The sequence below is a fragment of the Aptenodytes patagonicus genome, chromosome 16, assembly GCF_965638725.1.
Source record: "Aptenodytes patagonicus chromosome 16, bAptPat1.pri.cur, whole genome shotgun sequence".
Classification (NCBI taxonomy): Eukaryota; Metazoa; Chordata; class Aves; order Sphenisciformes; family Spheniscidae; genus Aptenodytes; species Aptenodytes patagonicus.
Window position 1 is genome coordinate 10,285,185 of NC_134964.1, and position 16,217 is coordinate 10,301,401.

The 16,217-nt window shown below is 35.9% G+C and overlaps 2 protein-coding genes across 2 annotated transcripts in view; one reads left to right on the forward strand and one right to left on the reverse strand.

The window, feature by feature from the left end:
* Positions 1–16,217, forward strand: part of TBCD (tubulin folding cofactor D) — a 134,531-nt gene that overhangs the window by 26,685 nt on the left and 91,629 nt on the right. The window contains exon 14 of the mRNA XM_076353800.1: positions 2,233–2,327. Coding sequence (XP_076209915.1) covers positions 2,233–2,327 — 95 coding nt within the window. The remainder of the gene's footprint in view (positions 1–2,232; positions 2,328–16,217) is intronic.
* ZNF750 (zinc finger protein 750) lies at positions 6,426–14,836 on the reverse strand. The gene is made up of 3 exons (XM_076353801.1): positions 14,760–14,836; positions 8,552–10,185; positions 6,426–8,126 (listed from the first exon to the last, which is right to left on the reverse strand). The coding sequence occupies exons 2-3, from the start codon at positions 9,976–9,978 to the stop codon at positions 7,406–7,408; spliced, it is 2,148 nt and encodes a 715-aa protein (XP_076209916.1). The 5' UTR covers positions 9,979–10,185; positions 14,760–14,836; the 3' UTR covers positions 6,426–7,405.

The window sequence follows — 16,217 nt, forward strand, 5'->3', positions numbered from 1 at the left end:
ACTAAATTATTAAACAAGTATCATATGCTTTTTTTTAATATCAAATTGCTCATCAGGTCTACATTGAGTACTTGACCTTTAAGATCTAAACTAGTGTTTTAGACAAAGCTAATAACAAAAAGAATTTCTTTATTGGCAAAAAATACTGGTAATGTTCAGTTTGTCACTCAGTTGTACTCAGTTTTAAAAAATCTTCTTATATTGGTTGTGAGTACAAATTAAAAATACCAGCTCAAAGGATAACACATTAAAAAAAGAAGGTATAAAGTCTTAAAAACTTGCAAGGAAAGTATCTACTTAGCCGATACTTCCACTGTGTTACTGTAATTAGTTTAAGAGGTGCTGCTGATCTCAATTATCCCTGGAGCTTCAAAGACCTGTACTCACTGTGTTTTCTTTTCTTGTTTTTCAAGTCATAGGGATGAGTAATCCAACTAGTAATTGAGTGACCTGCTTTCTTCAGAAACACCTGGGAACAAATGTAGACAAGGACAAAGGGAATCTCTTCTGTATTCTTTGCGCTAAATATCTAGTGACCAAAATAAAAATAAGTCAGTTGCTCATCGGAGGCACTTTAAGTTATATCTCTTGGGATAAGAAGAAAGGATTTATTATATGTAGATAAATTAAAAAACAAGAGACAGGGAAGAAATAAGTGATCATTTTTCACAATGTAGTGAGACTATCAGCACAGTCGCCCAGGGGTCTGTATGAGCCCTGTGCTGTTCAACATACTCATAAAGGATCCTGGAAAAAAGGTGAATGATGGGGTGAGGAAATCAACTGATGATTTAAAGTTAGCTAATGTAGTGAAAACTAAAGATGACAGAAAAGAAAATGTTATATAAGCCTAAAGTAAGTAACCAGACAGTAAATGACATATGAAATATAATGTCTAATGAATGCAAACTAATGCACTTAGGGAAAAATACAGCTAGCTGTAAAACAGTATGACTACTCAGGAACGAGATCGTGAAGTCACTGATAGTTCGGTCAAAATGTCAGTGGAGTGCTCAGCAGCTGTCAGAAAGAAGAAGGCAGATGGAACGTTAGATATTATTAGGAAAGGAAGGGATAACAAAACTGAATCATTGAAAAGTAATTTAACTGATGGGGATTCTTCCAAGTGGAAAGAAAAAGTAGAGGGATATAATGAAGATACATAAAATCATAAATATGAAAGAAAGAGAGAAAGCGGATAATTGTTTGCTATTCGCTCATAATGCAGGAGCTGGGAAGCATCAGGAAGTACGTTTTCAGGCAGTTATAATTGAACTGTGGAAGTCATTGCCACAGGACGTTATGGAAGCCAAAAGTGTAAAGGGAGTTCAAAAAGGGATTATACAAATTAATGGAAGAGAGTCCCATCAGAGGTTATTAAATATGACATTCTGCCTGCAACCTCTGGCTTGGGAAGTCTCCATACTGCTGATTGCCAGAGTTAGGAGGAGGCTAATAAGGGAATGATCCTTTATGCTTCGTCTTTGGCTAAGCATCTGCTGTTGATCCATGTCAGAGACAGGATGCTGGGAGAGATGAAGCTTTGATATGACCTAGTCTGTCTGTTCAACGTTTTATTCTTAGATTCCTATTCCTAGCTTAATACAAAATTAACTTTTTGTATGTTTAGTCATGCAGCATGCCACCTTTCCCCTTTTCACTCCTTTATCTGCCAGTCCACCAAAAATTATGTACCATTTTTGATATTTTTTGCTCGTTCACTACAAGTTGCTCTGTTTTGTTTTATTTTTTTTAAAGGTGGATAAACGCTGCTGTTTGCTCACTGCATAAGCTCTCATAATGTGTTTATTGGAAACTATCACTTGAACCTCTTTTGCTAGTTAAGGACTGTGTTTGGCACTAAATTCATTAGTTGTTTTGGGTGTGTTCTGTAAATCTGCATCTTTTGCCGGTGTACTAGAAAGTTGTTTCCTTTTCTGGGTGAGTTTCAGGTATTGTTCTCTTCTGTGTTGAGGTTACATTTATATTGATAAATAGTTTTTTTTCTTATTTGATCATGTTTATACCAGTATTTATGTTGCACAAAATGGGAAAGAAAACATGTTCAACTTGTCATTCTTATATTTTAGAAGTCTAACAGAATTAATAACACAATAAATACATGCTGGTTTGGATTATGTGTCTTTTAAAATGTTAGGAATTCACCATGAAAAATGAAATCTGAAAAGGGAAGGCTAGTCTTAACAAAACTTGTCTTTGTTCTAAAATTAGTTTCCAGGAAACAGACAATGCATGGCATGGTGGATGCCTGGCTCTGGCTGAATTAGGCAGAAGAGGATTGTTACTCCCTTCCCGAATTTCAGAAGGTGAGTTGTAGTTGCAATATTAGTAAGTTCATGAATTATCAATTTATAGTATTAGACATTGAATGTGTGGCAGTAGACTGGAATTTGCTGATGTGTGTGCTGAATAATGACTGTAGTATTGAATTCTAGAATGAAGAATATGCCTATGGGGATATTTAAGGTACTTCTGTCAAAAGCAATGTCTTGGGTGTGCCTTTTTTATACTTAATAAATTTTTCTTTCCAAAATGAAATTAGTTTCTTGGGGTTTTCTTCTTTCTTCCTCCCTCCCATGTTTCTTTGTACAGTTGTATAAAAATAATTCTGTATGTCTCTATATTGTGTCAGTGTTGTTATTTAAATAGAATATATTAAATAATTGATGACTAACTTGCACTTTACAGCTTGTAGCTTATGCTGTTTGTTTCTGATTAAATTTCAGAGGCCAATTTAGCGTAATTTATACAATGAACTGTTTAAGTTTTTAATGGGTTTTTAAATATCAGGGTGGAAAGAAAAATAACAGGGCAGAGGAATTGTTTCTTTGTGTGTTCTGTATGTATCAACATACATTGAGGTACAGAGATATTAATGTGAAAGTAGTAGTTCTCTGTTCCGTGATTTTGGTCAATTTTTTACAGAGTTGAAATGACAAAAGCATAATGTAGTAGTACACATCCACTATTGGGCACTTTTACAGCAGTATCTTGGGCTAGATGGTTCTTTTGTTCTCATCTGGTACTCCTGTGTTGAACAGAGAAGTTGAACACTAATTTTCAAAAATGTTTCAAAACTGGTGTTTCATACTAGTAAGTTAGGTTGCCAAATCATTTCTATTCTGAAGATCTGTTGACTTGTTCTAGAAGAAACTGTAAAATATGGTATTTAATACAGTTATTATTCTGTCTCCATGAAAAGAGTTCATGTCCAATATGGTACCTGTTTTGCATATGAGAATTTTTGTGCAGCTAGCCTTCAGTTGCTTTCCCTTTTCTAATTACTTTTGCCCTTGTATGATAAAGATGAAACAGTTAAAAAAACCCCCAACTTTAAGAATGGGAAGTCATCCAAAGGTAAGCCTCTATTTTAGTTCTAACAAAACCAAAACTGTACACCTCTATCAAGGAATCAGGATAGCCTCATGTAACAGAATTTTTTTTTATCTAAACTGGAAGTTTCATGCAAGTTTGATATTGTATAGGACTGCAAAAGACATGAGTGAATCCTAGCTCCGCCAGTGATTTGACCTGTGCTGTGAAACCATCTCTCTCCACTTTTTAGGTTGAGTTTTTGTATATGTGGAATGGGGATGATAGTTGTATCCTTCACACCCTTCTTTTTCTGCAGAGGTGCAGTGAAAATATATTGCTACCTGTGAAGGTGATTTTAGTATACATAGGTTTATATGCAAATTTTTAATTTGTCAGATTGCGTAAGATGTAGCCTTCTATTACTGGGGTGGAAGAATATAAAGCTAAGATAGGGGAGGAAGGGAAGGAGAGAACACAATCATGGCAGCAGGGTCTTTCTGAGAAAGAGACAGGTATAAAGGTCTAAGGAAAAATGATTTTATAGGAATTGGAAGTTTCTTAATACAACAGTGCTAAGAATTCCAACAGTGGTTATAGAAGAAGATGGGTAAGAAACCAAATTGGAGACCATCTTGACTTAACTGCAACTCCTTTGGTTATCTGATACTCAAGAATGAGTTGTACAGAAGGCAGAAAGGTATGATACTGTGAAGGATGAGTAAGAGGATAGTCTGAATTTGTAGGGATAGAATTTGGAAAGACTTGGACATAAAATGGGATGCAGCTAATCAAGAATATCACTGGCAATGACAAATCATGTTATATCTTCATCAGAGTCAAACCTTTATTATCGCTGAGCAGATGGCTCAGAATAGCTGCAGAATAGCCATGGCACCACTGACATCGTCCCTTCTCCCTTTTTTCCCTTTTGCTTTAATGGACCTTGTTTTCCATTTAAATTAATTTGAAAAAATAATCAGACTAAATACAGTATATTCTACTTTAATTTTCAAGTCTGCCTTACTCGGTTTTGCTTTATGTGAGTTATCCAGTCCACTATTAATGTAGAAATTCAAAGTGTATTATAATTGGAGAAAGACAAAGGAATGAATTCTGGAAGTTGGAAGAAAAGCTAACACAGTGATGTTAAAAGGAACTGTGTTGTACTTTGAAAGATAGACTTATGTTCAAATTGTCCTTAACAAAATGATTTAAGAAATGAGGACAAATGCAAAGTAGTATTCCTAGTTAGGAATAAGTAACTACATAATTCAAGATACAGGGACCCACTTCTAGGCAGCAGTTATACAGGAAAGGACTTAAGAGTTCATGTGGGTCACCCACGTCAATCAACAATTTACCTCAGTAGAACAAGATGGTAAAAAAGAAGTCATAGACAGAGTGTGGTAATCCTTCCATCTCTCTTGATAGTAAAATTGTGACACATAGGCTACTCATCTTAGGACATCATGCTTAAAAGGTTATTTAAAGAAAACTAGCCTAAAGCATCAGGAATCATGAGAAGAACAGAAAATAAGACAGACAGGGAAAGACTGAAAGAACTAAGGTTCCTTGGCTGAGAGAAGACAAAGCTGAAAGCTTATTCTCTTCCCCTTAAAAGAACAACTTTACTTTTGACAACTGTTTTCAGTGACCAGAACAAGACTACAGGTAATGGGTATAATTTGCAGCAAGAGAAAAGTTAGATAAGCATTAGGACTGATTTTTCTTATTCTAAAGGAACTGGAGCCCTACAATAATTAGTTTACGGACATTGAGTTAGAAAGATTTCTGTTAGGAAGGACAGAAATCAAGTTAATCAAGGTATGGAGAGCTGTTTGAGTAGTTAACCTTCATGGTTTCCTTCAACCCAGTTTTTACTTAATTTGAGGAATGGAAATGAGGTAGACTTCACCACTGGAGCTTGTTTTTATGACCAATATTTGTATAGAGATGGTGAAGAATAAATCCTTGAATTGTATGGAAAACCACCAAAAAGTTTTTCCTTGTTGACTTAAAGAAATTCAAATTAACAATAAAAGATATACATGAGATTTTTTTAAAAATTATGGATAAGGGAAACTATGAAAATTTCTGCTTCCAGAGATTAGTGAGGCAAATAGCTTAATGTAGTTTAAAAAACAGCAGCGGCAACACTGGACTCCGTAATTTCATGTTTGGAAATTACGGATTTGGTAACATACGTCCCTAAGCTTGAAGCTTTAAACTTGGCCTAGAAAGAAGCTCTTTTGCCTTGTTTCATCACGTACTGATGTACAACTTGATACATCATACTTTCTTACTGCCTTGCTGTTGTAGTTTGAGTTAATTGGACTTTTTCTGTTACCATATTCCCTTTGTTCAAACTCAGATTGATATTCTTGTCTTTTGATAATCTAGGAAAAGCTTTTCTCTATGAAAGATTCATTTAAAGATCAATGTTGTTACTCTTTTTTTTTTTTTGTTTCTTAGCTCAGAAACTTAACCCCTGTAATTTACTGTTTAATGGTAAACTTCTTACAGTGCTCTGGCTGAGCTGTTAGGTCAAAACACCATAGCATGAAAAATCAGAAAAAAAATTCTGGGAACTCTACATTGCATTGAATGCAGCTCTGCTTCCTTACATAGGTTTATACCTACTAGTAATGTTTAGGCAGGTGAAGATGTCTCTTATTTGAATAATGAATCCATGAGAAATGTATACCCATAGTTTTAAGTGAATAATACTTAGTGTGGATTTGTTTTACTTAGACTGATAGTGCATACTGTGCAAATTTACACGGGGTGTTTTTACAGTGGAACAGCCTTATTTTAGTTAAACTTTTGTAGAAGTTTGGGTAAGCTGGACAGCAGCTTTAAGCAGAGGGAATTCTGAGGTTTATCATATGGAGCTAAAGTACGGATGAATTAATCTGCATAATAAACTTCCTTCACTGAAGGAAGCTCCTTTTTTTAGAGTTGATTGGTATTCCATGCCAAATTCTACTTGTAAATTGCAAATTTAGTGAGCAATTTCTTTGCTAATTTTTCTTCAAAATATGTGTTACAGATAGTGTAGTGAATGTATTTGTGTTCATTAATGACTTTACATATATTTTAAGTACAGGTCACAGATTTATTTGAAAAATTGCAAGTTTATATACACAGTTATAGAAGCAGAAAGTAGTTTTAGGATGTATGTAGAAGCCCACTGAAACTGATAATTAGTAATACATGTATACTGAAATAAGACCTTCAACAGGAGAGTTTGCCTCAGGTGAAATAAATTATATAAATAACCTTTTAGGCTTGGAGTTTGAAGGTTGCCCAGTGTCTGTCTAACCTCAGAGGATTAGGCACCTAAGTTCTTTAGATCTTCAAATTTTCAGTATTGTTTTCACAGCGGTTCAGTTAAAGGTGAACATAAACTGCATTTGTTAAATTGGTGCAGGCTTTCTTTGGTTTAACTTGAATCTTGTTCTTAGTCGACATAAGAAAAGCTTGCTTATACAAGGTTTGGATCAGTTTGTTTAAACTGGCGCCTGCCTCTGAGTAACAAAATTTGGTCTGTTGTTTTGTATTATGGCATAATGGCAAAGTGCATTCATACACAAAACAGTTTTTACAGTAAATTCTAAATAGCCAGGTTTAATCTTAAGCTTATTTAAACTACTGCACAGCAAACTAAAAAGTTTTTTGAAGAAAAAAGACAAAAAAACCCTATTAAATGAAATTAAGCCTGAAAAAGACTATGACAGTCTGTTATTGAACAATATTGTTTCTAGAGCTTAAACATCTTTTAAGAAAAGAAGTCATAAAAGTTATTTTACATTAATACAATTGCAAAAAAAGATTAATGTACTTTGGATTTAGTAATGAATGCAAAAATTCACTCATCAAAATCTGAGTTTATACAAGGGAAGGTTCAGTTACTTAAAAATATTAATATAAAATTATGAACATTATTTACATGGGAGAGATTGAATTTATCTTGTGATGGACCAAACCCAGTAAGAGGCGGTTTGCAGAAATTTTATGATGTTGCTTGTAACTAGCTTCTATGACCAGAAACTCATTGGAAAGTGAAGTATTAAGATACTCTTGTTCTCTTCCTTAAAGTGAAGACTCTGCTACAGTCATTTGGCCTTACTCTTTTAGTGCCTTGCTGTGATTTTGCTGATTCTTTTTGATTTGTCCTTTTTTGTCCTTTTACTTTTTGATTGCACTGGGTATCCTGAGTATCGGAGGAATTAAGAGTAGCTTCTGTACATGAAGCGTTACTGTCCTGAGGACTCTGCCCTTCGTTGTCCATTCTAACTTTGCTAGGGCTGTATGCAGCTAGCTGACAGAGAGCTACAGCTGCTGTTTGTTTCTGTTCATCACAGCTGTCAATTATTCTTAAGTCTTGTGCTTCATTACGGTGAGCTGTGAAAGAAGATTTGTCGCAGGCACTGTTAATAGGGTTCTTGGGATTACAAGCATCTGCTCCGGAGGTTTCGTTTTCAGTGTTTGGAGAAGTAGCAGCACCATTATCATGAGACGGACTGTGGAATGATGTTTTCGGGCTTACTGTGTTACAGGAATCTTTTACCGAGAGGTTCAGAGGCATGTCTTGCAATTCGAGAAAGTTCTGACTTTCTGTTTTCGGTGCGGTTTTGTATGCATGCTCATGAATAGGTCCTGTGTTTGTGTCAGCCTTTTTTGAAAGATTAAGGGGAACTATCCCTGTGTCTTCTTCCGTGTTGGACAGTGAGCCTTCATTGTTATGGCACTCGTTCTGTGCTTGTGAATCTTCATCAGTGACGTTAATGCTGAAAGAAAAGAGGAGAAAAGAGAATTCACTATCAGTTGCTCTTTTAAATTGGGGCTGAGGAAGTGGGCAGGAAGAAGAGAAAAAAATCTGGATAGAAGTCTGACAATTTTGTTGTTTCTCCTGTAACTCCCCCAAGTGCCTTTCACCATACACATGGCTCTAACACAGGTAATTTCCTGAAATATACAGACACGTGCATAGTAATGGTATTGGATATACCTGATACACTTAAGGAGAATGAGTGGTCTGCTCACTATAGCAACTGTGAGTTGTACTGTGTTTTTCACAGTTAATATAGAACAAATTATCTCAATGCTGTAAATGTAAATATATTTTAGGGGCATTGCGTGAAATGTATCCATCTATCTTTGTATGTCCCTAGTAAATCTGACAAGAATTTGCAAAGTGATTTTATTATTTTACCTGGTGGGTGAATCTCCTCTATCTTGCTGTGTCTGCATACTTTGAAGTAGAGTTGGTTGATCGGTGCTTTTTCTCACAGGTCTGAAAGCCGTGAAGTTTTCTTCTGGTTGCTCATACTTGCTAAGTGATGTGGAAGATGACTTGTTAGAGAGGTCGAATAAGCCTTCGCATGCATGACTTGTCTGAGTGAAGTTGGTTGGGCTGGGTCTGCCAGGGGAGCCTGTGGCCGCACTTCCAGCGAGAGGGCTCATTTTAGCATTCTCTCTTTCATTTTGGTCATCTTTGGAATGACTTTTGGCATGCAATAATGTCATTTCTTTTTCATAATCTGCTTGTTTTTTATGTGAACTTAGAGGGTATTGCTGGGATGGGCTTAAAGAAGCTGGATACAGCAAGGTAGTTTCTTCCATTAGATGAGAATTTTGATCTCTGTTAATACCAGCTACATGTGAAAATCTGTAAAATGGAGGATCTGTTGGCCTACAAAATCCATATGGTATTGGAGGAGTGGAATGATATTGTTGGAACAATCGATAGTGTTCATACGCTGATGGATTTATGGGTTTTGGAAGTGGCCCAGGGTGGGGAAGAAAGTGTCTTTGATCTTGTGCGCCATAGACAGACAGAGCTGAGCTTTCACACTCTGAATTACCTGGAAGCAAGTAAGGTGTGTAGATAGCCAGCCTATGCTCATAAAAATGGGGTGAGTACTCAGGAATCATCGGTTGCATGTAAGGTGAAATGGAACCAAAGCCTTTTGTGGGAGCAACTTTATGTGGAAACTCTGGGAGGAAAGGAGAGCCTGCTTTCCATGGGTGACTTGGTGCATGAAATGCAGACTTGGTGTGAAAAGGTGAACTTTTGTTAGAGAGCGATATAATTTCAGATACTTCACTGGTTTCTGGGCCTTTACTATCTCTGTGTTCTCCTACAGGAACGAAAGCCGAGGGCCTTACAATGCTGTCCAAAAGGGGCTGCATGCTGATAGTGCTTTCTGTTGTAGTACTGGCAGGGGTTAATTCCTTCTGAATTGCAGGTTTTTGTCCTTGAATTGCTGTGTTTGTTGCCTGGTTTTGTAATTCAACATTTTCCTTGGCATCCTCTTTTGCAAAAGGATATTGAGGCTTTGAATCGAGATTTGACAGTCCATTTGTGACAGATTTAGAAGAAGTTGGTTTGACTGTAGATTCAAGCTGATTGATCTGTTTGGGCTCCAAGGAACTGGTCTTTGGACACTTGATAACGCGATCCTGCTCTGATACTAAAGTAATTGAGTTTTTGCAGAGGCCATACTTCATATGGTTAAAAAGATGGGATTTCTCATTGCAAGTAAAGGGGCACTGAAAGCACTTGTACTTAAATGGCTTTCCTGGTGGTCTTGGGATGTAATGAGGCTTCTTTGGTTTACGTTCTTTGAGGAGACTCATTTTTTTTCTGCTTTAAACAATTAAATGTAATGATTCTTTATAAAAACTTTCTTGTGGTTAGCTTTCCTCAGTTTTAGCCTCTTGATGTTTCCAGTTTTTCAGGTTTCCAGAATCCTTCCCAGGTGAAGAGAGGAAGCCAACTCCCGTGGTGTCTCAGGGAAGAGGGGGTGCCGGAAAACACCACTTTTGCAACTGGTAGTGCAGGAACTGTAACACAAAGTTTTAAAATTAGCTGTAGTGGAACACTGGAACTAAATACAAAGTAATACATTCTTTCAACTGTATTCCCCCTCATATTACACACAGTGTGTTGTGTTTTTTTTTAAACAAAACAAAAATGCTAGATGTCAGAGTTGAGATAGACACGCATTAAACTTTGACATCCTTCCGCACCTAAACATAGTCACAGAAGTGGCCTAATTTTCAGCAGTGCTAGTTACCTGCCACTGCTGCTGGCTTGAAGGAGTTTTCTTTGAAAACTGAGGGAACATTCATTCAGAAGATGAAAGTAGAAATCTAGGTGGAGCTGTTGAGAGAGAACTGGAGGTGGGTAGGATGAGAAGAGGCAGGTCCTGGCAGCAGCTGGATATGGGGCAAGCCTGTCCGGCCGGTTGGGGAGAGAGAGGAGGGAATTTCCTGCTCTGGTGAAATGAGGGTGGAGTGGATTGGTTGCACTTGGGTAGCTGACTTGGCTCTTTCAGAGACTGACCAACCCCCTCTTTTAACTGGCATGGCATTTCCTAACAGCCTAATCTCAATGGATACCTCAAAAGTGGCCAATCTCTCGAAGGATAAAACCACACCAATTTTCTTCCTCTTCCTAATTCAATTAAGAGAAATGAGTACTGCAATATCTGACTAATAGAATCTTCTGCTTGATAAACACATTTCACATTCTTCTGCTGTGCAGCACCTTACATGTTGCATATAGTTAACATGGGCACACAAGTGTATTAATTCAGGTAAAAGAGTGTCTGACAGTAATTGATTTATAGGGGGAATGATCTATCTGCCTTTCTTCAGAAAAACTAAGGTTGTGGATACTTTATACAGCCTAATGATTTGCTCAGTAGATAAGTCAGGAGGGCTTGTATCAGCTTGTTCCATTATGTTCACTGATTCTGAAGGCGTGAGAAACTCCGAGAGTCAAGTTCTCATGATTTTATAGGATGTGTTATGGCAGAGATCTAAAAACTGATGATTTCATCATGAACTATAAGCATCATTATCAAAATGATGACTGTTGCAAAACCACGTACTGTATCTATTGTGTTACCCGAAACTACAGGAATACTAATTGTAAGCGTGACTAGATAGCTTGATTTTTTTTTTTTTTAAAAGCTTTTTACGTGGAATTTTGAATTAGTAGTATTAAAATACTAAGTTTATGAAAAGAATTGCTAGTAATTACGTGCTGTGAGATTTTAGTTAAAGTAGAGATGTTTTGCATTTCTTAAATCAGAGATTATTTAATAGAAAATGACATGCAACACGTTATGAAAACTGAAGGCAAAGCTACAGAATGGCTGCTTGTTTCATCAGGTATAGTAATTCTAGCAAATTGTATTAAATGTTGTTTCTGATGTCATAGAAATATTAATTTTGTTAAAATACTAATTGTGAAGGCACCCCGAAAAATGCAAAGCTGTTCTGTAAGTAGAAAAACAAGCTTTTTCTTAAAATTAACAGATGATTAAATGTGCGATAGCCTAAAGAAAAGGAATGTGTAGAGAAGTAGCTTTTTATTTTTCAGATTTTAGCAAAGCTTTTTTGGTTGTTTGAGTTAGATACTGATACTGTAACAATAAAAAAAAAAATTGAATTATACAGCAGCATGTTAAAAGTCTTCTCATTGGAGTCTGGTTAAAATGGTAGTTCAATAAATTAAAAAAAAAATACAGTATTTAAAAATATTTTAAATAATGATAGCCAGAATTCCTTTGAAAGATTAAGAATAATACTTTTACATTAAAAAAAAGAAAAATATTGTTGCATAGTAGGGGAGGTCTGGATAGGGAACTGGTCTTTTTTTTCTGCCTTAAGTGAGCTTGTTGCATTTATTTTTGACCAATGATGTATAACTAACGCAGACAGTTTGTAATGGACTCGGTCAAGTCAGTTTGTACCTGTTGTTCTTTATATCTTCTTGGAAGTACTTGTAGTAATTATTCTTGAAAAAAAGATATTGTTATCAAAACTCCATTGCATTCTTAGTTGAACCATTTATGATAACAGTCCAAATTTGCATTCAGGTGCAGCACTTATAATAAAGAGATGTTAATTAGATTTTCTTGTTCTGCTAGCTTTCCTTTGCTTAATAATGAAAATTCCTGTGTGTCCTGTTCCCCCCCACCCCGACTTTGTGCTTGGTATTTAACTTTGATTCGAGTTATTCCTGTTCAACAGAGTATTTACTATAGTTGCTTAATAAGATAAAATGCATTGTTGCAGTTTTAATGTTAGAAATTTAGAGCATTGGAGCTTCTTTGCCATGTGTTCAGCAGGAGAGAATTACAGCTGTTTTTTTTTTTTAAGTTTGTTTTGATGGCACGCTCAGCCTGCAGACAGTAGTGCTCCCAGAACCTGCTGCTCTGACTTGAGAGGTGTAGAACGAGTAGCTTATTTTAAAGGGTGTTTACCCTTTTGAAAGCTTAGGGTAGCGTCAGCCAGATGAATGTTCTGTTTCTCTCTTTTTACTATTTAATCCCTCTTTTTTCATGGTTTAAAAATACCAGTAATAAAATATTTCTAAACCCAGACAAGAAGGATAATTTCTCCTCCAGTCTCTAAGTAAAACACGGGAGTATCTGGCAGAGGTACATATTTCATAATTAAAAAAAATTAAAACTATTTGATCCCACACATACAGCTGGAAAAGACATTAATGGTTTAAAATAGGTGCAACCAATTAAAACTGTCTCTATATAAATAATGTTAGTTACTCACAGTTGTACAATGTATGTTTTGTGCTACCAAAATTAAAATTTAGTATTAGATAGAAAAATCAAAATAAGTAGTTGCTTTTTCCTTAAACTTGAATGCCATAACATGTGATATCCTTTAAAAATGGGAAAAAATTCTTCAGTAGCAGGATGATAATTTTCATGTAACTTGTTTTTTGATTGAGAATTTATTTCCTGTATACCTGATTTTAGAAATGCAGATAATTATATATTATTATAATTTTCTCTTTCTAGTTTTGAAATGTAGTAGTATTATTTATTTATATTTTTATTGAAAACAGATTATTCAGATAATATTGGTTAAACTTGAGGTTGTCTTAGTTGTTTGTTTCTTGTCACTAGCATACCTTCTCACGGCTTTCTAATCTGTAGCCCTTTCCAACCTGTGACTGGTAGCTGCAAGATTTCTTCCTTCTATTTTTAAAAGTATGCTGTTGCTACCTCCTTGCCTTTAACATATTAGCAAGTTCAGAAAACAAGAATATCGTTTAACATTGTGTGCTTGTGTCTGTATAAATATATAAACAAAAATGTACGTGGGTATAAGTATATACACACATACATGCACATATGTATTCATACACACGCAGACACACGCATACGCACACATACATATGTACATATATATATGTGCATGTTGTTTTTTACGTTTTTAAGTAGTCTAAATTGTTTAAGATGCCCAGTTGATCAAAGAGGAAATTTCAAAATGTCTTTTATTACAAGCAGGGAAGGTAATTACATTTCTTTTTAGGACACTGCTGTAGCAAACTACGTAACAGTTTGTCATGCACACTCCATTATTATTGCAGTATCCTTTTGGTGATGTTGATCTCTCTGACCAGGAGTACTCACTGGGGTGGAACATTTTGAAGGACATGCTATAATTAAAATATTGTGATGTGGCGTTATTGCATAACTCAAGGACATGCCATTGTCACCTACCTAGAGTGTTGCAAGAACAAGATTTGTGAGTTTTATTCTAGCTGAGATTTTCCAGTGATTAACTACCACTCCCTTCTAAACTTCCAGTTCCTTTAAACTGAAAGATAAATTTTAACGCAACTGTTTGTTAATTAGGAGGAAACATGGGTAAGAGGAGTGGGTTGGCGAGGACTGGAAAGGAAGCGTGTGTTGAAGGTACGGACCGAAGAGGACTGTGTGCTTGTGTGTGAGTGCGCGCGTGTGTCTCTGTGTGTGTGTGTGCGAGAGGAAGTACAGAAACAGAGATTAAATAAGTTGGGTAGGCAGCGTGGATAAGAAATAAAAATCTTTGTAAATATTAAATTAATAATTCAATGTCTTAATACACTTTAATTGGCTAGAGAGAGGATAATTCAAAACAATCCCATTTTCTGTGCTAAGTTCCCAGAAGCTGGAAAAAATAATAAATCAAAACTGGAGTACTTTATTTTCGTACAGGCTTTTCAGATTAACTCGACACTACTGTATGAAGAATAGCTGGCAGACTAAACATAGCAATTTTAAGCAAAACAGCTTTTTGTCATACTTCAATATAATACATTAACTTCCTGTATGAAAAAAGGTGCTTAAAACACTTTTCACCAACAAGAGTTAATTAATTGTAAAAACTTGCAAGAGTTAGTTTTTCTCTCAAACTAAAATATTTCCCTCTCCTGTTGAAACTTTCTTTTTTTTTTTTTTTCCCCCCTGAAAGCTTAAACTGGTGCAGTAAATGCACCTGCTAGGAGTAACCTAGGCTTTTGAGACAGCTGAAAAATGAACACCTCTGATTTACTTCTTAGATGTTAATATGAACACACTTTATTTGAAAAAAATGCTCTAAAGAAATGTACTTACCAGATACATAGATGTCGGAAACCTTCAAGGTGATCACTGTTGGTAAGCTGTAGCTGTCACTGCTGAGAGAGAAGTACCTGTTCTCTGCTTGATCTCTAAGTGAAACTGCAGGAGGTTGTTTCAGGGGGAGGGACTTAAGAAGTGTAGGAGTTGAGCCCTCGGGGTGTAGAGATGCACCTGATATTACTCCAGCCTGAAGCTACGATTCATTTGTTTGCGTCCACTGCTTTCATTCAGCATTACCTCAGCATCTAAGCTATCGAAGGGAGCTCTTGTCGCTTTTGTGCCCTCCAACAACCAAGTTTTACTCTAAACTGTAGTGTCTGTTCCTCCGAGTAGTAATCTGCAATGTGGGGTCAAAAATGGCTAAGGTAATACACTGAGCTTTTAAATATATTTAACTTCCATAGAAGTGACTTGTGAGCAGCAGAATTGACTGTACACAGGGGGGAGCAGAGCTTAAAAATAATAATTTTACTCTTGTATTAGAGATTGACTTTTTTTTATTGAATGCCTTTGTAGCTTTAATATTCTTGCTCTTTTTTCCTCCCCTCTCCATTTTTACTTACATCTATTTTGTCCTTCATGAGTCTCCTTTTTGAAGGCGGGACTGAACTAACTCCCAGCTTGCTTGCCACAGGAACCTGCCAAAGCTTGCCTATAATCAACAGTCAAATGTACAGATCCCATAAATGGAAAGGAGTCACCTCAGTAAGAAATTGATTATCACATCTATATGTTTGCTTAGGAGCTGTGAAACTGAATGGTGAAAGGAGAAAGTCAACCGATCATCCACTGATTAGTACTAGTACTTGCTTTTAGTTGCCTTTTAGTTAAGAGTTTATAAATGACAAATTTATTAGCGTATTTGCCAGTCATCTAGTGACATTGCTGAGTTGTTTAGTGAAATAATAACCTCTTGCATACTGGTTGTTAAAAGGAAAATCTTTTGATAGTTCTAGCTCTCTCTAAAAAACATTCCTGTTACTGAATGTTAAAACAAAGGAGGTTTTGGATACTAATTCTAATGTTACTGAGATGTTAAAATTTCTGTTCCTAACTGTTAAATTCAGCTGGATTAACATGATAGCCCTCTTGTTTCACCTACTTCTCTATAGATAAAACAGTTGCAGATTATTGAAACTTTTAAATATAGAAGTATGATGAATTTTATACTTGGCAAAAGTATGGTCTTTTGAATGAAATTTTTAAGGAAACGGTCACTACAAAACCTGTTTAGGCAGTGGGTAAAAGCTGTTTCAAAATCAGTCTCTAAAGCAGTGTCTTAAAAATAATTTTAAAGGTGTGGCCTTTTATCTTGATGGAATGACTTATGGACATCTGCTTTCCTATCTAGGTACGCAGATCACCATCCTTCCCCTTGCTATGCCAATGTAGTTGTCTGGAAAATTTTTCAGAACAGAAGTGGTCACTAATTTTAAAGTAGAAAGATGGCTC